Source organism: Canis lupus, chromosome 13, assembly GCF_048164855.1.
Source record: "Canis lupus baileyi chromosome 13, mCanLup2.hap1, whole genome shotgun sequence".
NCBI lineage: Eukaryota > Metazoa > Chordata > Mammalia > Carnivora > Canidae > Canis > Canis lupus.
The window spans coordinates 25,106,811-25,128,831 of NC_132850.1; the positions used below are offsets into that span (position 1 = coordinate 25,106,811).

At 35.5% G+C, this 22,021-nt stretch overlaps 1 protein-coding gene across 16 annotated transcripts in view; it reads right to left on the reverse strand.

Moving 5' to 3' along the window:
- PPFIA2 (PTPRF interacting protein alpha 2) overlaps positions 1-22,021 on the reverse strand; it is a 468,314-nt gene that overhangs the window by 374,835 nt on the left and 71,458 nt on the right. For 10 of the 16 annotated variants that reach the window (XM_072772907.1, XM_072772913.1, XM_072772911.1 and 7 more), the window contains one exon: positions 9,735-9,788. The exons of the other annotated variants lie outside the window; for them this stretch is intronic. In XM_072772907.1, the coding sequence (XP_072629008.1) occupies positions 9,735-9,788 (54 nt within the window). The remainder of the gene's footprint in view (positions 1-9,734; positions 9,789-22,021) is intronic. 16 annotated transcript variants of the gene reach the window in all.

Genomic DNA, 22,021 nt, shown 5'->3' on the forward strand with positions numbered 1-22,021 from the left:
GTAGATCTTTGGCTGTAATAGTGAACAAAAGAGGCAAAGTCTCTCACCATACAGAGTTTTTATTCCAGTAGAAGAACACAAACAATAAACACATAGGGGCAAGAAAAGAATACTGAGGGCTCATGGATGACTTGTTAAAACAGCATTTTAAGAGAAACCCAAAGAAAATGAGGGAGTAAACCATGGAGATATATGAGGAGGGAGCATGGCAAGCAGAAGGAATAACAGCAAGTCCTTCCTTGCCTGGGTAAAATGTAGCAAATTGTTGGTACAACTGAAATGGAAGGAGCTATGGAAAAATTAAAAAGTAGAGGAGTTCCTAAAAGTACCTGGAACCTAAGAGAAGGGCCTTAGAAACTACTCCATTGGCTTTGGGGATTTTATCCTGATGGGAAACCAACAGTGATTTAAGCCTAGATAAATTTAAGCCTAAATTTATCCTGTTTGGTTCACTGAGCATGTGCATGTGAGAAAGGATAGCGGCTTTGACCAGACTGGTAGTTTTGTAGGATATGTGAGAACTGGTTGGATTCTAGATAAATTATGAAGGTGGAACCTACAAAATGACTTTGGATCTTGATTTTTTTGAAATAGTAGCCATGAACTGATACGGGGAAAACTGCAAGAAATCTATAGAGTAACAAAGAAAATCAGAAGCTCGGTTTTTAACTTGTTATGTTTTAAATTCCTTTTTTAATGTATACAAGGATATGTTGGGATACACAAGTCTGAAGTTCAGGGAAGTGCCAGTCTACAGATGTAAAAACATTCCATTATTAGAGTCTAAATGGCATTTGAACTGTAAAATAGGTTAGGATTACCAAGGGAGTAAATGTAGTAGGAAACACTGCAAGACCCACAGAAATGATCCATCCAATAGTGGCCTCTCAGTTTCCTGGTTTCACCAGTTCCCAGCTTCATTCCCTTGGTACTTAACCCATTTCCATGACCACAATCTGGGTCTTATTATCACTTGGAAATGTTTTGGTCCTGAAATGCTTATTAAATTAAGCATCTTAGTCTCTCACCATAATCTCCTACTCCTTTTCCTACACCCACTGTACCTGTTTTTCAAGTTTATTGAGAACTTTGAATCCTCTGTTTTATCAATCTCTTCCTATTTTCACTGCAATTCTTATTCAGCTTAGACTCTTAGATTCAGCTAATATTCTCAATTATCTTGTCCCACGGGGCCTTCTATAGCAATGGTCGGTCAGAATAACTCGAAACTAAAATGGTTGTAGGCATTTTCCTTTCCAATGCCTGAGCTACAGGGCACCGCTGGAAGTAAAAGAAAACACACCTTTGAGTCACATAACCACTACAAACTCACTGCCTACAACCACAAGTGGACTCCTAACACTTTCCAGTATTCCACCTGTGGTTTACATAGTTCTCCCATAACCCATAATGGCTAGATAAATCTTCTCTATTCTTGAGATACCTTATCCCATGATTCTGCTACTATCAGCTAATTAGCTCCTTTACACTTTGTGAGGAAAATAGAAACCATTAAATGGAAATTTTCAACTTCTTAAGATCTCCACCTATGAATGTTTTTAGAAACATATTTTTAAAAAGAATCTTTTCTTTCTCACTCATTTCACATTTGAGGACACACTGCTCTTTCTCTATAACAAACACTGGAGTCCATCTTTTTTTTAAAGATTTTATTTATTTATTCATGAGAAACACACAGAGAGACAGAGAGAAGCAGAGGGAGAAGCAGTCTCCAGGCAAGGAGCCCGACATGGGACTCGATCCCAGGTCTCCAGGATCACTCCTTGGGCTGAAGGTGGCACTAAACTGCCAAGTCATCAGGGCCACCCGAGTCCATCCTTTTTTCCTCACTTTGTGCTCTAGCAATTAATTTCTCTTTTCTCAGTAAATTCTTCTCCCTTTTTATGTGCTTTCCATATGTTTCAACACACTCAGCCTCATATCCTATATTAGCTATTGCTCCCTCCCACTTCTTTCATAATTGAGCTGTTGGAGATTATTTTCTATAGCCACAGAATCCAATTCTTTTCTATTTCATCTTTCAGGTCACCGGAAATTTGATTCTAACTAAATTAACTCCACTAAAATTACTCTAACCTAAATCACTCACTATCCTCTTGTCGCTAAATAAAAATGGGCACTCTGTTCTTCTTGAACTCCCAACATCATGAAACTGATAGAAATTCTTTAACCACCTTCTCTTGACCTTAGTAATTTGGATTCCACATTCTCCTGGTATTCCTTCCTTGTACTCATCTCTTATTTTGTCTTTTTCGAGGCATACTCTCCCATGATGTTTCCCTTTCCTCTGATCTTTACTTAAATGTTTTTCTTCCTCTGAACTTTATTACGTACTCTCTTATTTTCTCACTTGGACTACTACTACTACTACTTCTTGGAGGGGACATCATCAACTCCAATGGCTTCAATTACTAACCATTCTACATGTCCAAAACAATGGCTATAAATGAGATCTTACCTTTAAATTCCAAAATCACTCATATATTCCCAACTTAGCTCAATTTAATGTGTTAAAAACTGACCTCATCATCCCCATTTCAAAAGTGTTCTACCTCACAGAATTCTTGCCTCTACATATGGAACTTTATTCCACTCAATGGCCAAACCAGAAAGTTCAAAGGTCAGCCTTGACTTCTCAGTAAGTCTCACACTCTTCCCTCTAAACAATCCCTTATTCTTAAGTATTCACTAGGTCCTTATTATCTCATCAATCAGTCCATTCTTCTCCATTCTCACTGTCACTCTATAGGTTCATATCAATCATTCAGTGTGTTATTCAAAATGTTGATGTTCTCTTCTGGTATACTGCCCTCGGTTAGTTTTATAATTCAGTGGGGTAGACACACATACACACACATTGAAATTACCATTTTTATTATCTTTCTTTTGGATGACTACAAGAGCCTTTCACTTGTCTCTTTCCTTTAGATTATTATCTAAATCACTCTAGTAGAGTCGAAAGAAAGAAAGAAGAACGAAAGAAAGAACGAAAGAAAGAAAGAAAGAAAGAAAGAAAGAAAGAAAGAAAGAAAGAAAGAAAGAAGAAAGAAAGAGAAAGGGCTTTTAAAGGAGAGAGCTGATTAAGACTCTAATGGTTCCTCATTCTTAGTATAGAGAATAAATTCCATGAAATATCTCATGTCCTTGCCCCAGCCTAAACTAGCCTTCTGTTTTCACCACTAGCTCCCACACTCCAGCTTATTTCATACTCTAGCCACAGTAATTTATATTTTCTTTTTTGACCTATGTATACACTGTTTCCTCTGCTTGAAATGCTATGCCCCACTTTCCTCAGTTAGCAAAGTTCCACTTAGCCTATAATTACCAAGTTAGACAGCATTTCCTTCTATTCATCTTCTTTGAGTTCACTCCCCAAAACTGGATTATATGGATTCTCTTTCTTATTTTCATTTTATCCTGTGTTTACATTGTAATTATTTTACCAACCTGTCTACTATATTGCAAGATTCTGAAAGGAGAAACTATGTATTTTATATCCCTCTATTTCCAAATCCTAAACAAATGTCTAGCACATAGTGTACCCTCAAATACACACTAAATTTTAAATAAACAGAGGAATGAAAGTAAGTAATATAGCAACATAAGGTCTAGGTTGAGAGAAATTATATCAGATCGCAATTCAGATTTGCATTTTTTATTACCTTACCTTTTGCAGCAAATAAGTAAAACATTGGGGTTTTTTGAATAATCAATTAAAATTGGTTTTGGAGACTTTTTTTAATTTTAAGACCATTTACAATTTGAAAAATGTATAATCTGGTCTAAACAGCACCCTCGGGAAAATAAATTTGTTTCAAATTCTGTGGAGTGTTTACCCAAATTGCTAAGAATCATCAGGAAGACATTAAAATGAGAACAGAAAGTACAAAAATATGGAATGTACAATTCTGGTTCCTCAACGGGAAAAAAAATAATAGAGCTAGAGAATGTTCAGGACAGTATACATATCAAACCCAAGGATGGGAATTAGATGAGTATTCACTTATTCACCACATTTTAGAAATAAAAAGAACCATTTGGATAAAGGAAAAAGAACATTTATAAGCACTAAGTTCTATAAGAAGCAAATTTATAGATCTTATTATTCCAAAGTAACAAACAGAAAAACAAATAGAGAAGGAGCTGCATAGCTCCAATGGCATTATTGCTATTGGTTCTGGATGAGGCAATGAGGTAAACATCCAAACACTGATAATAGCACTCTGAACTAATATGACACTTCCACATTGAACCAATGTGTATGTTATAGTGAGAAATATTCAGAAATGTGTTTCATGTGGTCTAGGGTTTGTCCACATTACTCTTTCTTAAATTTTGTCCAAGTTGACTCTTACAAAGAATCAGAAATGATACGAAAGTATATAGCTGACTAATACTTAGACATTTCTTACACCAAATTACAAAGAAAAACCTTCCTCGTTGTATCTTTTAGTCTGTATGGGCCTGTTGTCATTAAACTTAAGTTCTGTGGCCAAGCTGAGCTACTAAATACCAGTTGTAGATTGAGAACCAGCCCGCAGTCTGGGACAAATCCTGGCTCCTGATGGATGGATCAACACTTCTGAGTCTCTGGTTCTTGGGCAAAAGACTTGACAGTGATCTATCACATGGACCTACAAACCCACAGCTCTCCAGTACCAAGTACAGCTAGTATATCTGACTAGGATGTTTATGTCTTGTGCCCCAGATTTCAGTATTCAAAATCCTCTTGACTATCTGAAGCTGTGTTGTTTATACCTTATCCTGGCCTTCTTAACTGTTGGCTGAAAACTCATCACCCTGATACCTTATAGTTCACCAGTTTTTTAGACATTTTAATGTTATTATTTAAAATTCAAAACACCATGCATGGATGTTGTACTTTGACAAATGGTTTATCTGCAACTATAGAAATGATCATATGGTTCTTATTTTTTCTTTTATTAATGTGGTAGGTCATGTTGATTGATTTGCAAATGTTAAATCACCTTTACAACCCAGGAATAAATCTCACTTCATTGTGGTGAATGATTTTTTAATGTATTCTTGGATTTGGTTTGCTAATATTTTGTTGAAATTATTTGCATTCATGTTCATCAGGGATATTGGCCTATAGTTCTCTTTTTACTTAAAATGTTTTAAGAGTTTTTATCTGGTTTGGTATCAGTGTAATGCTGGCCTTATAGAAAGAGTTTGGAAGTTTTCCTTCTCTATTTTTTGGAATAGTTTGAGAATAGATATTAACTCTCTTTAAATGTTTGGTAGAATTTGTCTGTGAAGCCATCTGGCCCTGGACTTTTGCCTTTTGGTAGATCTTTTATTACTGATTCAATTTCTTTGCTAGTTATTGGTCTGTTAAGGTTTTCTATTTCTTCCATTTCACTTTTAGTAGTCTATAGTTTTCTAGGAATTTACCTATTTCTTCTGGGTTTCCCAATTTGTTGACATTTAGTTTTTTATAGTATTCTCTTATGACTATTTTTATTTCTATGGTACTGGTTGTTATTTCTACTCTCTTATAAGTGATTTTCTTTATTTGGGGTATTTTTCTTTTTAATAAATCTGGGTAGAGGTTTATCAATTTTATTAATATTTTCAAAGAACCAGTTCGTAGTTTCATTGATCTGTTCTATTTTTTTCTAGATCATTTATTTCTGCTCTAATTGTTATTAATTTCTTCCTTCTTCTAGCTTTGGGTTTCATTTGTTGTCCCTTTTCTAGCTTCCTTTTTTTTTTAAGATTATTTATTTTTATTCATGACAGACTCAGAGAGAGAGAGAGAGAGGCAGAGACACAGGCAGAAGGAGAAGTAAGCTCCATGTGGGGCACCTGACGTGGGACTCGATCCTGGGTCTCCAGGATCAGGCCCTGGGTTGAAGGTGGTGCCAAACCTCTGGGCCACCGGGGCTGCCCCCTTTTCTAGCTTCTTTAGGTGTAATGTGAAATTGTTTGAGATATTTCTTGCTTCTTAAGGTAGGCTTGTATTGCAATATATTTCCTGATGCACCCCAATGTTTACAGCAGTATTATCTATAATAGCCAAAGGAAATATGGGATATATACACACATGACACACAGAGATACACACACACTCTGGAATTATTACTCAGCCATAAAGAATAATGAAATCTTACCATTTCCAACAACATGGATGGAGTTAGAAAGTATTATGCTAAGCAATATAAGTCAGTTGGAGAAAGACAAATGCCATATGATTTCACCTATACGTGGACTTAAGAAACAAAACAAATGAGCAAAGAAAAAAAAAAGAGAAGCAAACCAGGAAACACACTCTTAACTATAGAGAACAAACTGATGATTACTAGAGGGGAAGTGGGCGAGGGATGAGTTAAATAGGTGATGGGGGGGATCCTTGGTGGCTCAGCGGTTTAGCACCTGACTTTGGCCTAGGAAATGATCCCAGAGTCCCAGGATCGAGTCCCACATCGGGCTCCCTGCATGGAGCCTGCTTCTCCCTCTGCCTGTGTCTCTACCTCTCTCACTCTCTCTTTTTCTCTGTCTCTCATTAATAAGTAAATAAAATCTTTAAGAAAAAAAATAGGTGATGGGGGTTAAGGAGGGCACTTGTGAGCATCAGGTGTTGTATGAAAGTGTGGAATCACTTTATTGTACACTTGACACTAATATAACACTGTATGTTAACTGGAATTTGAATAAAAACTTAAGAAAATTTAAAACACTATGGCAAATGGTATATAGAAAAGCACTAATTTAACTCAGTGATATTCTTTCTCTTTAGATTTTAATTAATTATTTTCTTTCACTTTATTTTTATATGTAAAGGTATGCTATGTTTTTATACTGGAGATTAACTTATCCAATTTTTGCAAATGAAAAATCATATGCTAAATGTAGACTATGTCTGATACAATTTTTCAAAGGCAGTTTTAAGGTAATATTAAACGTAATATTTTTCTAATATTTTTCTATTTTTCTGTCATCCAAATGATGACAGAAGGGTTTTTTCTTAAGATAACTGTGCTTTAGAAAAATCTGTAAATTCTATTTACTGAACCAATTAATTTTCAGTTTCTGAAGATAAAAATCCTTCTTGAAATCCTTTTCAGAGGAAGAAAGACATCATAAAACCTGAATTGCCCCTGAAAAATCATAAATGAATGATTCTCCCATTCATTATCAGTACATTATTAGTACATCATTGAGACTACTTGAGTTTTCAAAAAAAAAGTTAACTAACATTTATTGTTAAAAATATTAATGTAAGCTATATTCTTGGAGATCCTCAAATTTATTCTTACCAGGCATGCAAATTTACTTATAATGAATTTGCAAATGTACACGTTTTGTACATATATACTACTTAAAATAATACAAACTTCACTTCCTTTTCATGCTTCAGAAATAATATGTACCCACAGAAAATAATCCATTATTTAAATATGCCATTTATATTACTGAGATTTCTGTTAAACTGGTCAAGAAATTATTTCACAGCTATGCACCATTGTGGTGGCATTGTGAGGTGCCATTCCTTCAGCACTTTATATATTCTGTATAATGAGAGGAAAAATATAGGACCCTAAATTTCTTACCAATAAAAATTTCATCATAGGATGGTTTTAATAATATATTACAAATACTTATACAAAAAACATAACTGTAGAAATGGACAATAGTATTTAGATGATCTATCATATAGATATTTTTTAAATAAAGGAAAATTATTCAAATGGATTTAGGTTATAATTAATGTAATCGCACTTTCAGTTTTCTAGGTTGGGGGAAATCAATAGCTTCATTCAAAGTCTTATTCTTAAAAAAATAAAAGTTTTATTCTTGAATGTCTGAAGTAACACTAGATCCTACTACCATTTCACCTCTACTTAGACGGCTTTATATAAGTTTTATACTGGACTAAAAAATGATTTTATTACATAGCTTTTCAAGTAATACGTTTTAGATATCTCTTTAACAATGGGCAGTGCTAAATTTATGTGTACTGTTAACCCCCTAATTAGATTGCCTAAGGTCACATATCCTGAAATTTGCATGATGTTTCTCACTCTGCAAAAAGGTAAAAAATAAGCACAGTCTGAATTTCAGAAATGTAGGCAATAGTATAAAAATATCCAACATCATGGTAGGACATGGCCAAGAAAGAATCTTTATTTCACAATATTATAAACTACACACACACACACACACACACACACACACTTCACTTTTACCTATTGGGAATAAAGTTGATGAAGCTTGCCTTCTGTACACCAACTTTCCTTTCTGTGATCTTTTTTCCTTTCAAGAAGTTTCTTCAACAACTAGATTTTATACCCATTTAATCTTTCATATTTGGAAAATGTTTTCTTGAAAGGATATGATTAACTTATTTTAATACATAAATAATGAATAAGATTTTATCACCCCTTGTGGAAGAAAGGTATTTAATTTTTTATTTGAACCAGGGACAAATCCTTTTAAAACCAATTGATCTCTAATTGTGGAATTCTTTTAGGAATCTGTGGACACGTGAAGGTGGAATTTTGAAGGAAATGGATTTACTCTTCTAATAAAAGTTGAATGCTATGCACAAACACCATCCCAGGCAGGTGAGTGAAATTACATCACATAAGCAGTCACCTACAGTACTTAAATAGAGGGCTGGCCATAAATCTTGTCACAATATACTGGCTGGTTGACTTAACATTTCATCTTGCTTTATGCTGTAACGTAATAGGTTCAGGGTCTAAATATAAGCAGCTATCTGAAGACAATACCTTTTTTTCCCTACATAAATTCAGAGAATGAAAATAAAAGGAAGGCAAAAGACTAAATATATGCTGTTTAGCCTATTTTAGAAGCAACTTGATGATTAGACAACATCATGAGACACAGGAAGGAGACAGGAGAGAAAGAGATCCCATTGAAAGTTATCTTTTTAACATCTCACTGGTGTTTTAATGTGATTATGAACTTCACCTAGTTACCCAGCTAAAATTGACAACATTGGGTTCTGTGTGTTCACCATTAAACCTCACTCACAGTGCTAAGTGAAAAGCAAACAGTGATACAAATTTATGCATTGACTCTCTGTTGAAATAGATTAAATCTTACTACTTTAGATATACACCATGAACTCATGTTTATATTTCAATGTTATCTTAATATTTTCTGAAAGCAGATAATCACAGAGAGAACTAAGATGTTCCAATACTAGACTATCAATCTCTTTTTATTGCTTAAAAATAACAAACCTTTAAAATTTTAGAATACTTTCTCTTATTTTCCAGAAGATCCCTGGATAAAGTAGAAAAGAATAGTAATATCAAGAATAAACACTGTTGATAAAATGGGCCAATAAAATCATTTTTCTCAGTAACTAGAAAATATATTGCAACCCAAATCACACATTCATATGTAAAATGCTAAACCCTCAAGTTCCAAAAGTTATGGTGTAGCCCATAGGACATAGAGTATTTACATATTCTAATGAAGATTTTATTCTTATTCTTAGAGTCAATACATGGAGACAAATTTTGTACGAGGTATTAAAACTTTTTAAAACACCAAACAACACCTCAAATCAAGTTTATACTTTTGTATTAATTACTGCAATATCTATTTATTTCAAAAAGATATCTATATGACAAACTATATAAGTAAGTGTCTCTAATGATCTGGTGTATACATCATTCAATTAGTCAATAGTTAAATTAATGAAGAATCTAACTTACCGGCGGATCAGCCCCCTTAGAACCAGTCAGCCCTCCTGTTAGGGATTCGATATCCTGAAAAGGGGAGAGGTGTTGATTGTAAAATGCCACTCAACAGCATGGAGAATTTCCCAGTCCCATAGTGTCATAATTTCTTTAGCTACAAAGTTAGGGCACACAGCTACATTTGTTATGTTTTGTTTTGTTTTCTGACAACCTTACACACTGCAACACTATCTAAATACCTTGTATCTAAAAATCTAGATATTTTCCCTAATCCTGCCAATCTGTAAAAAGAAAAAAAATGTAAACAGACTAATGATTCTTGAAATATGCAAAAAAAAAAAATGGCTCTAGATAGGAAAGCAGATGTTTTGTTCTCCAAGAAGTTGAAGTGAGGACACAACAGAAGAAAAAAAATTTTTTTAAATTGCAATTTAACATATTATTTGCGAAACTATAAATCCCACAGAAAATGTTTACTCTACAAAAATTTGAATTATCTATAGTCCACTCTATTACTATACATGAAAGATAAAACTATAAACAAATGTGGATAGACAAGGTACTCTTTTACAAGGATTGATTTCTAATCTTGAATCAGTACCTACAGAAGATCATGCCTGAGTATGAAATTGTGAAAGGTATCAGAGATGGAGAAATGGGTGGTGAGTGACAGATTAGAGAGCACATGCCCAACTTACAGGTACACATACAGCTTGACAAAAGCTGTCTGCTCAAAGGCTGCTGGAGGAGTTTGGGGGCTACGCTGAAGAGTTATACTAACTGATAAGAAGTTTCTTTCTTGTGACTCTAGTCACTTATTTGTTTGCATCTTTTTGAAAGGATAGGGATGAGGAATCTGGGAAATACAACTGAAGTAAGAAATCAGAGATGAAAGATATCCCAGTCAAGATTGAAGGAAGAGAAAATTAAATGCCTGTGATCAAAGAAACAGCCAATACCTTTCTAACATCAAGATCTATGCTACAAATTCATTTGGGACGATTAAGTTTCATTGTTTCCCTGGTATCTCAAAAGTGGGGAATCTTAACAAAAAACACAGGGCTGAAATGAGCATGTGAAGGCAACATTAGAGGGAGGACAGTAGAGAAGGAAGGAATGATGTGATGAAAGTTTCCATGGGAAGAAGCTGACTTTGAACAAGTACTCAATGGGTGATGAATTTCTATATGCATATTTTACCAAGGACCATAAATGATAAGGCAACCACAAGGAATGCTTGCCAAGAAAATTGTTAAGTTGTCTTCACTGGCACATATCATACATAACAATTTCCCCTATTCAGCATCCCTTTGAGGAACTTCTTCCTCTCCCTCATTCTGTCTCCAGAGGAGGCTTATAAAAATTGCTTCAAATGAGACAGAAGTCTTATGGAAAATTAAGGTAATACGGATTTGAAAAGATAGAATGGTAGAGTCCAAGTCCTTGATTCTATCATCTGAACAACATCTGAAATCGACCTTCTCCCCACCTGCAACTAACTTTAAGATACATTTTTGTTCTCAAAAACAGAAATATTCTAATTAATATGACTGCATTGTTAAGTTTATTTGTAAAAGGCTCTGCTTCTCCATCTTGTTGAGATTCTTTATTTTAGCACTATTCACACCATCAACAATAAAATCACCTAAATTGTTGATCTAACATGTTCTTTAGCATTCCTATTAAATCATCTAAGCAAGCTTATGTCCTTATATAATAAAAATAAAGCATGAAACATTTATAAACTGACAAACTTTTTTTAATCCAAAGATAAAGTATAATTTTTAAACCTGTTTTAGAATTTCATGGAATGAACTGACAAAATTAGGTAGTAAAGTGGCTTAAAATACTAGATCAACAGAAAATATAGTCATTGCACTGTTTGAAAATACACACGTTATAATCATGACAAAAAACAAATTTCTATTTACATGAAGTGATTTCCAAGTACATTTAAATTGAAAGGAAATGATATTAAACACATTTTGAGTTAATACTTGCTTTTCTAAATAGAAAGACATATAAAATACATTAGAGAAACAATTCTGATGTCATTATCAGAGAGATAACTGATAAGTTGATTCAGATTAAAAGCACATTAGCCATTTTTTAAATGCATTGTCGTATTTTTAAAAGTTGTATCATGAAGATTTCTTACTATCATAGATACGAAGATTTCTTGCTAATTTAGATAAATTGAACCAATTCTCAAATTCTTAAAATTTTAAGCCTTTCATGAGTTATCATCTTGAGAAAAATAAAACAAGCAGAATTTAGAAGATGAATGCAAAAGGCATTGATATTCATGATTTTTAAATGTTGAATTACAGTAAACTAGCAACTACAGCTCTAAACAGAATACAGATATACTTTTTTTTAAGATTTTTATTTATTTATTCATGAGAGACAGAGAGAGAGAGAGAGAGAGAGGCAGAGACACAGGCAGAGGGAGAAGCAGACTCCATGCAGGAAGCCCAACGTGGGACTCGATCCCGGGTCTCCAGGATCATGCCCTGGGCCGAAGGTGGCGCTAAACTGCTGAGCCACCCAGGCTGCCCCAGATTTACATTCTTATCTTGATTATTAATTTAAATGAAAAATGATTTTTGAGCTTATGTGCTATTTTAAGTTGAAAAAAAGTGTCCTACTTGGACACATGCCCAAATTAAACATGGCTTATCTATCACTTGATGCAAAAATAAACTTTTCAGGTATGACTAATGAGCATAAATGTGCATGAATGCATTTATGTTGTAAAATTTATAGGTGAAATAAATAAATCTTTTGAGGAACACTGAACATTAAAAGTCAGTCGATTTTTTGATAGAGTATGTTGTCTGCAAAATATAACTGAAATCCTTAACAAATCCATCTATCTTGTTATTGAGATATCTTTTCATGTAGATAACAAAATATACCAAAATGCAAAAACATTGATTTCCTAGAGAGTTTTTTAGCTTACTATTACAATACCGTTTGACTAAGACATTTAAAACAGATTATTTATTATTTATTTATTTATTTATTTATTTATTTATTTATTTATTTTAATCATTCATGAGAGACACAGAGAGAGAGGCAGAGACATAGGCAGAAGGAGGAGAAGCAGGCCCGGGAGCCCGATGCGGACCCGATCCTGGGACCAGATCCCAGGACCCCAGGACCACACCCGGAGGCAAAGACAGACTCTCAACCACTAACCCACCCTGGCATCCCCAGCCTAACTCTTGATGGAATGTTCCATCTGCCTCTTGAGAACAGAACAAGACAGGCAGTCTTAGAAAGAGCTTCCATATAGCTGCTTCTCACTTACCTCTCTGGTGCACCAATGAGGCATGGAACTTTCCACCTTACTCTTTCCCACCATAGATCCATCTGCAGGCAGTAAAACTGCTTAGGTGCACTGAGGAGGAATTGGCTTCTTCCCAGTTGCCTCCCCCTTCTTTTGTCTGTCATCTGGTCCATCCAACTTAATGGTGTCTGTGGGACTTAGGGACCTGGCCGGGACTAGAGTGAGGCAACTGGTGATACATCTAGGGTATACAATATAAGGAGGCGTTCATTCTGAGGGTCATACAAGTGCTGACCCTGCATGGGCTGGATCCTGACAATGAGTGCCCCCTTAAATTTTGTCCCTTAGACACCATATTTTTAGAGCCCTATCAGAACAGGATTGGCATTTGTACGATCCTAGGAATGAGTGACTTCAAACTGTGTGCTCTAAGCACCCTGCTGGTCTCTCCTAGTCCTAACCTACCTAGGAACACGGAAGGCTGACACAATGGTGATTTTATTTATGCTGTGTATGTAATACATTCTTTAAATCCATCTGACTCATTTCCCAGTTGAATTTGTAAAAGTATGCCAAGCCAACTTAGTACCTGAGCATTAGAATGTGGGCTTGCTGCTGCTCAGGTACTACTGCTCCTTGCCACTAGCATTACATAGGCTCCATTATATGTGTTGCCATCATCTACACAGAACAAAATTAACTAGGGTCCTTTAAAAAAAAAAAAAAGATTTTATCCATTTATTTGAGAGAAAGAGAGTGAGTGAGAGAGCCCGAGCAGGGTGAGAGGCAGGAGAGGGAGAAGCAGACTCCCCATTGAGCAGGGAGCCCAACGCAGGGCCTGATCCCAGGACCCCAGGATCGTGACCTGAGCCAAAGGCAGGTGCTTAACTGACTGAGCCACCCAGGCTCCAGGATTCTTAACTATATTAACAACTTTATTTCTTCAAAAAAAAAAAAATTCAGGTAATGAAAGTTTCACTTGTTCTCCAAGGTGTCAAATACCTAGGTGAGGTTAGCCAGTCCTTGACACAAGCTGTGCAAAGGCAGCCTCTTCTAATGTAGGAAAGCTCTGCTCCTTGGTTAGGCCACGGCTGGCTCATGAATCAGAAGTCTCCAGTCTTGGGACGGTTGAGCTGCAGGTGCAGCGATTAGTGTCAGAGCTCTAAGTAGGGTGAGATTTGAGGGCAGCCAGGACCTTGGGTATTACATTAGGAGAGATTTAAAATAAACTCCACATTTTTGTAGCACTGGTGCTGTTGGTTGACCATCTGTACCCTCTCCCCATGATCCCCTGCTCTAAGAGTTGACACAATTTTTCCCTTGACAGACACTTCCAGGATTGGAGATTAGGGATTAATCATGTGGTTTTCAATGCAAGTCACAAGTTTGAGGTTTAAGTCCTGCTTCCCCCACATGGAAGTGGGGAAGAAAAAGAGGATATTGGCATTGAAGTCTCCCTCGGAGCTATTGCCGTATCCTTATTTTTATACCTAAAGAGTAGGATCATCCAGTTGATGATCAAGGAAAAGATGTTAAAATAGCTTGGATATCAAATACATTAAAAAATGAAGAAAATAAAATTCTAAGTAGTCCATTGAATCTAACATTGCACATGCCATAATACCCAGAACATCCTAAAACCTGATAGTTACATTTAAAGTTAATATCAAGTTTCAAGTTTTACACTTCCAAAAAGTCACTTTATATTATAAAAATACTTAAAATATTACAGTGTTGTTATTAGCTACCGATATTTTAAAATTTAGTTTATACATATTTAAAGTTTGGGAATATTTTAGAAATTCTTTGGGAGAAAGTGATTCAATTTTAATATAGAGTACATTTTAGTATATTAATCTATCAAAAATGGATCAGTATAGTGAAATCAACCAAAAATAGATATCAACCATTTTGACTGGATGATTATATTTAAAATTTGCTCCACAGTATTTAAAAACATTTGAGGGATGCCTGGGTGGCTCAGTGCTTAAGCTCTGCTTTTGGCTCAGGGCGTGATCCTGGAGTTCAGGGATTGAGTCCCACGTCGGGCTCCCTGCATGAAGCCTGTTTCTCCCTCTGCCTGTGTCTCTGCCTCTCTTTCTCTCTCTCTCTCTCTTTGTGTCTCTCATGAATAAATAAATAAAATTTTAAAAAATAAAATAAAAACATTTGATAAGGTATTTTATGTTTGTGGAGTTTATAAAATTCATATATTCAAAATACTAATATTAAGCATTTCTCTCCCATCCTTTTACAGTATGGGTCAAATTCCTCAAATTGTCTCTCATCTCCTACTCTCTCTTTTGCAGAGAGAGAGCTCACATGCAGCTTTTGTCCCCACTGTGTCACTACAATCTTCTTATCAAAGTTGCCAATGATACCCAATTGGCTGAATCAATGGTCAATGTTCCATCATCATTGTCCTTGATCTCTAAGACACATTTGACAAAGTTGACCACTCCATCTTCCTTCCAATACTTTTTCTTATGGTTCCCATTTAGTTTCACCTTCTATATCATTTTATTTGGTACCATGGCTTTAAATATCACATATGCTGATGAATTCTGAAATTTAATCTTCAAGTTCAATTTCTCCTCTGAGCTCCACACTGCCCACTCTGATCTCCACTTGGATGTATTATGGCCATCTAAAATTTCATAATGCGAAATCAAACTTGATTTCCACCTCAATCCCTCCCACAAATTAAGTTCCTGTCCCACTACTCTCCATCTTGACATCACCATTCACCCAGCTTCTCAGGTCTAAATGCATCAGCAAATCTTGCCAATTCTATCTTTAAAATATGGCTTGAATTTGACTATTCCTTACTGCATACATACCTAAAATCCTAATCCCTTAGACCATATCAATGAAATCTCTCCCTTGGACTAAAAAAAAATAGCCCATGTCCCTCCATCTGTCATTGTCTCCCCTTCCCCCAAATCTTCTCTACATAGCAGATGGAACTATAGATTCTTGCCCAGATCCAAGCCACCTGGTGCTTTAATCTTAAAATAAAACACAAACTTATTATCATGTCTTGCAATGCCTTCTAGTGATCTGGCTTTGGTCATCCCTCTGATATCATCCTTTTTCCATCATCCCACTCTCTCACGCCACTCAGGCAAATTGATCCCATTGCTGTTACAGAACCAGTTCAAATATGATTCCTATTGCAGGGTCCACTTTGCATATGTTTTTCATGCTGCTTAGAATGCTCAATCCCTAGATATCCTCACTTCCTCAGTTTCCTAAGATACTTCTTAGTTTAAGTATCAAAATCTCAGACATACTTCCCCTGTCTCAATCAGTGAAAAGTTCCACCGAGAAACAAATGGCAAACTCAAACACATAAAAGAGTAGTTAATAAAAGGATACTTTATAGAGGTATGGATGGTTCAGGGGATCCAGAGGAAATGGTGAAGCCCTGGGACTAGTAACAGCTGGAAGTCTTAACCAACCCTAAATCCAAAGAAGTAAGATAAAAGAACAATGCTGCCAAGAGTCAAAGGATGAACACCTCCCATCAACCTCTAGAACAGCTTGCCACACAGTAGGAACTCAATAAATACTTTCTGAATGGATGAATGACTCAATAAAGCACATAATATCATTTCTATACATAAAAGCTGAGGCTCAGAGTACATAAACAATGAAGAAGTTCTCATTTTTTATATGACTATATCACTTTGAAAGGAGGCTCAAGGTAATAGTGTTTGCACAACCCATCTTTACAGAATGCCTGAATGAACAAATTAATGAATGATTTGCCCAAGATCAAACAGCTGGTAAATTCTGGAAAGAAGCTTTGAATCCCAAGTGTTATAACCCCAAGCACCACGTACATTTTTTTCCATTATCCATCACTGATGAGATGTCCTCCTAAAGGAGAAGGCACTCAATTCTGTATTATCCTATCTTAGAGCAATAAATTTCTATATTCTCAGGGTTTCTAGTTCATAAGAAGGAAAATATACAAAATGACTTAATAGGCAATAAACAATACATTAAATTTATCTTCTGGTTAAATACTGTCAATACTTCAAATTAAAGACCTGATGCCTTAATCATTATACAGTGAATGCCTGAAAACTTTATCTATCCTATGTGCTTAGCAATAATAAATAGTTCAAATACAATGAACTACGAGTCAATAATGTTTTTATGTAGCATCTCATAATGTGTGGGTTCACAGCACTGGGAACGAGAAGAAGAAATTTCCTCAAAAAATCATTCAGTTTTTCACACAATGCTTAATAGAAAGAATCTTCCATCACAGAACAGCATCTCCTTGAGGCAAGCATCCAAATAATAAAGCTGAGTTTGTTAATGAGGTATCTTTCTCCTCTACCAGACTTAAGCTGTTAGTGTTTCCTTGGCAACTTTACAAGGTATATTTCCTGGGAGGCAGAGAAGAAGCAGGGAACACACACAACCAATTTTATAAATCTTTCCTATGGAAGCCAGAAAGAGTCCTATTTAGTCATTCTTTAAATTTTTTTTCAAATGGAAAATATCTACACTTTTACTTTGAGCACAGTCCAGTCCAAATCTGAATTTTCCGTGAGCCACACAATTAATTCTTTCATGAAACAATAACTGACTTTAGGCACTATGCTGAACATGAAGAGCATGATGATGAATAAGTCAAGGTCACAGCTTTCAAAGAGTCCAGAGTATAGTATGAAGTCAGAATGACAAAGACAATTTAGTCAGTAAATGTATACTGTGCACATAATAAGCACAAGGCATCATACAGAATCAGGTGAATGGAATCCACAGGCTATGACATGCTCTCTGATGTCAAGAATCTTTTCAGTCTAAGAATATGTCAATCTAAGGGTAAAAGGAGACCTTTCAATCTAGCAACATGAGGAAGAATTCTGAGAAACAAGGTGTTAAAATTATACTTTATAGGTATTGTAGGAATAGATTTTACAGGGTTACAATAAGTTTGAGTATTTAATGTTGCCAGATTTGTTTTTTGGTTTTGAATGCATGCTGGGTTAAGTGTGTCCCGAGGCCTGGGCTGGGTAAAAATATAATTAACACTAATTTAAGCATTAAGTATATCAGACACAGTATAAAGAGCCTTATTGCCTTAAACAGCATCCTAACTCTTTTAGCTGTTGTTTCCATTATTTTTAAGATGGAAGAGAGTCTTTTGTAGTTTATACGATTGAACAAAGTCATACACCTAATAAGTGTTCAAATCTAGAAAAGCTGACTCCAAAGGCAATCATTTCTCCTAATTATGTACTCTTAAATAAGTGGAGGTGTGGGAAAAAATGGGGACAACTTCTTGGCATGACACAGGGTGACTTGGGAGAAAACATATTTTATTCAACATTTGTTGAAAGAATGAATGGCATTGTAAGCAGAGTTTTCCTGAGTGAAGTGGACTGTTTCTTATGGGAAAAAGAATACCCTTGTTTGCCCTACAAATATGAAAGTGAATGTCATTGAACTTAGCAAAAAAAGTAAAATTCCAAAGACTTTTGCCATATATTTTTAATTTCAAAATACTATCCTCAAACTCACACCTAAACAGGAATTATACTATGTTTCAAAGACACAGCTGTGCCAGTGTTGCATGGAACAGGGCTTTCTGAAGAAGGTATCAGAGAGATTTAAGGGTCCGCCTTTTCCATGAAGTGCCTTCTTTGAAACGCTTTCCTTTATGAATTTTTTGTGTGTGTTGCTTCTTCCTTGTCTATTCCCTTCCATATGGCTGAGGTGATAAAGTCAACCTCTTGCTGAATTCTGACTCAGTCTCTTTTGGCCCCTCTTTGCCAACTTTTACACATTAATGTATCCTTGTTATCTCAAACTCAGTATGTCCAAATCAGACATCATCATCTCCTCTCCTGCTCTCCCATGACTATAGCCAGCTGCCTCCCATCCAGTTTTTTCCTTCTATGCTTATCTTGTTGGTACTTCCAATAAACAGTCCGGTGCCCAATCTGGATTTCTGGAGGTCAGTAAAGTCCTCCTTCACCCTGGTAACCATATACCAAGCCAGTTAATTTTTCCTTATAATCTATCTGTTCAGTTCAACCTATTACCTACCTTTAATAACTACTGCATTCAATACCTTAGTTCAAAATCTCATTTTAGGGGATCCCTGGGTGACTCAGTAGTTTAGCGCCTGCCTTTGGTTCAGGGCGTGATCCTGGAGTCCTGGGATCGAGTCCCGTGTCGGGCTCCCGGCATGGAGCCTGCTTGTCCCTCTGCCTGTGTCTCTGCCTTTCTCTCTCTACGTCTCTCATGAATAAATAAATAAAAATCTTAAAAAAAAATCTCATTTTACCCAACCCCACCCCCGCCACTCATGCTGGCTTTTTCCAAAACAGTGTTTTTTTCAGCTTTTTCTACTCTCACACTTCTTATATAATCTTGTCTCCTGAAAAGTGTTTCTCAAAGAGTGGTCTGGGGACCAACAGCATCAGAGTATCACCTGGGAACTTAAAAATGCATTTTCTCAGGGCTCCTGGATGGCTAAGTCAGTTAAATGTCTGACTCTTGATTTTGGCTCATGTCATAATCTCAGGGCCCTGCCTCGGGCTCTATGTCCAGCATGCCAAGATTCTCTCTCTCCCTCTCCCCCACCCCCACACGGGTAGGTTCCTCTCTACAAAAGAGAGAGAGAGAGAGAGAGAAATGCATTTTCTTACACTTTACTGCAGTTTTGCCAAATCAGAAACTCTGTTTAACAAGCCCCCCAAGTGAGTCTGATGCAAACTAAAGTTTGGGAAACACTACTCTAGAATGATGTGTTTCAAATGCAGATGTGTATAGGTTATTCCCATACTCAAATTCTTAATAAAATCTCTTCTTAGGAAAAAATATATTAAATGTATTTATGCATGAGGTCTTTCATTATATCATTCTGGACTACTTCTTTTTTTCATTTTACCTTTCAACACTTCCTCAAAAGAACTCTTATACTCTTGTCATAATGAACCTCATACTTCCTTTTTTGGGTCAAGTATTTCTTGCTTCTGCACCACAGATCCTTCTGCCTAGAAAGCCATCTTCCCCCTGGATAAATTTTACCCTTTGGGGTCCACCACAGACATCACCTCCTCTCAGAAGACTTTACTGAGTCCTTCAAGCTACACTATTGGTTCAGCTGTTATTCCCAGCATCTTGCACTCTATCTCAACTTTACTATATCATTTTATAATTGTCACTTTACTCATGTGAAAAATAAATGAAGGTTAAGTCAGCTCAGTACTGTACTTATTATTATCTCCGCATCCTCAGAAGCTACCACAAAGAAAACCAATAAATGTTGAAGGAAGCAGATAAATTTATGTTGAATTTAGCTTCCTATGAACTCCTCCTGTAAAGAGAGGATGAGCTGATTTTCCTGAGTGTGCTTGGAACCACTTTGAAATGTGCATTATCCTATACTAACAGATTTTCATTTTCATTATCTACTGGTTTCACTAGTATAAAGCAACCATTGAGAAGCTGATTATCTTTGAGTTTACTAAAGAAATGGAACTTCTGGATGGCACGACTGATGATCGGATATTTTTGTTAACACAAGAGAGATACTATTCCAGACCTTGCTTGAGAGATGGTCAACAGCCCTTCAATTCTACCTCAAGTCTGCAAAATCCAACACACGTGGCAGAAATGCCTTAGTGATCAAGAGAACAGGCTTAAGCCTATGTTCACTGCTTACCAGCTGTGTGAACTTGGGCAAATTGCCTGATCTTTCTCATGTAAAATAATTCAATCTATGTCCTAGTACCTATTTTAGGAGGATTTTGGAAAACTAATTATGATAGTTCATGGAAAGTTACTTATTGATAATAATACTAGTTACTACTATACATGAAATAATGCATTCACACAGATTAGATTATAAATGACTAAAATAAAAATAGGCTATTGATACAGACTACATAATGATATATGTTGAAACATGGATTAGAATACACGTGGATAAGACCCAGATATAGATTAATTGTAGATATAAATCTCCATTAAATTTCTAGAATGTATTCCCTGAAATGCAAAAGATCCTAAATTCTATATTTTACCTCTTCAATCCACCCTATAATTTTCCATGCATTTTTACAGTTTGGGTTATTAGAAATTTTTCACATTATTTTTAAATATATAATTTTTATTCTTCCTACTAAAATTTGAGCAATCTTTTTGCTAGAGAATTATTTACTGCATAACATCGATACCATGAACCTATGCACATTTTATTCCTCTTTCAGGGTGTGCTATCCGACGCATATTTATGCACCATGGTGGGCAGCTTTTAGCCTGTTCAAAATGTGCTATTATAACTGAGAGAAAAGATCCAACAGTTAAAAGAGGATATCAACGTTATATGCCAAGTACTCATAATTTATGGGAGATTTATCAATCAGCCAATGTTGGTTAAGAGTCAGACACTCAACTACTGTGATCTTAGTTAACAATTAAACCTCCACTCATACTTACTCTTCCCCTATCTGACACAAAACATAAGTAAATAGCTAGGGAAAAAAAATACAGTATCTTACCCTTTTTAAGTATCAGGTTTAATTTTTAACTCCATAAATAATAGCTTAAAACATTTATGGAGTCAAAAAATAACTGGAGATTATCCTATCTGAGGTGATTTTTTAGAGGAAAAAATAAAATACATCTGTCCTTCCAACTAATATTATCTGCAATTCTGTTGACTACACTAAAGTACCTTAAGGCCATTTATCATTTTGATTTATAAATAACCATAAGAAAGAATTGTTTATAAACTGAAAACAAAACCAGAGCAAATAATTTATTAAAAATATATGTATATTAAATGGATATTCCTAATAAATATTTATCTAACTATATCTCTCTGTTACTAGAGTCTAGGCATTAAGTCAATTAGGACTAATAATTTTCAAGGTAATCCTGAGAAACTGACAAGAGAGCAGATAAAATATTTTCAAATTAAGTTTATAGTTTCAGAGAATTATGGCATGGGATTTTCAGCTAAATATTATGTATTTAG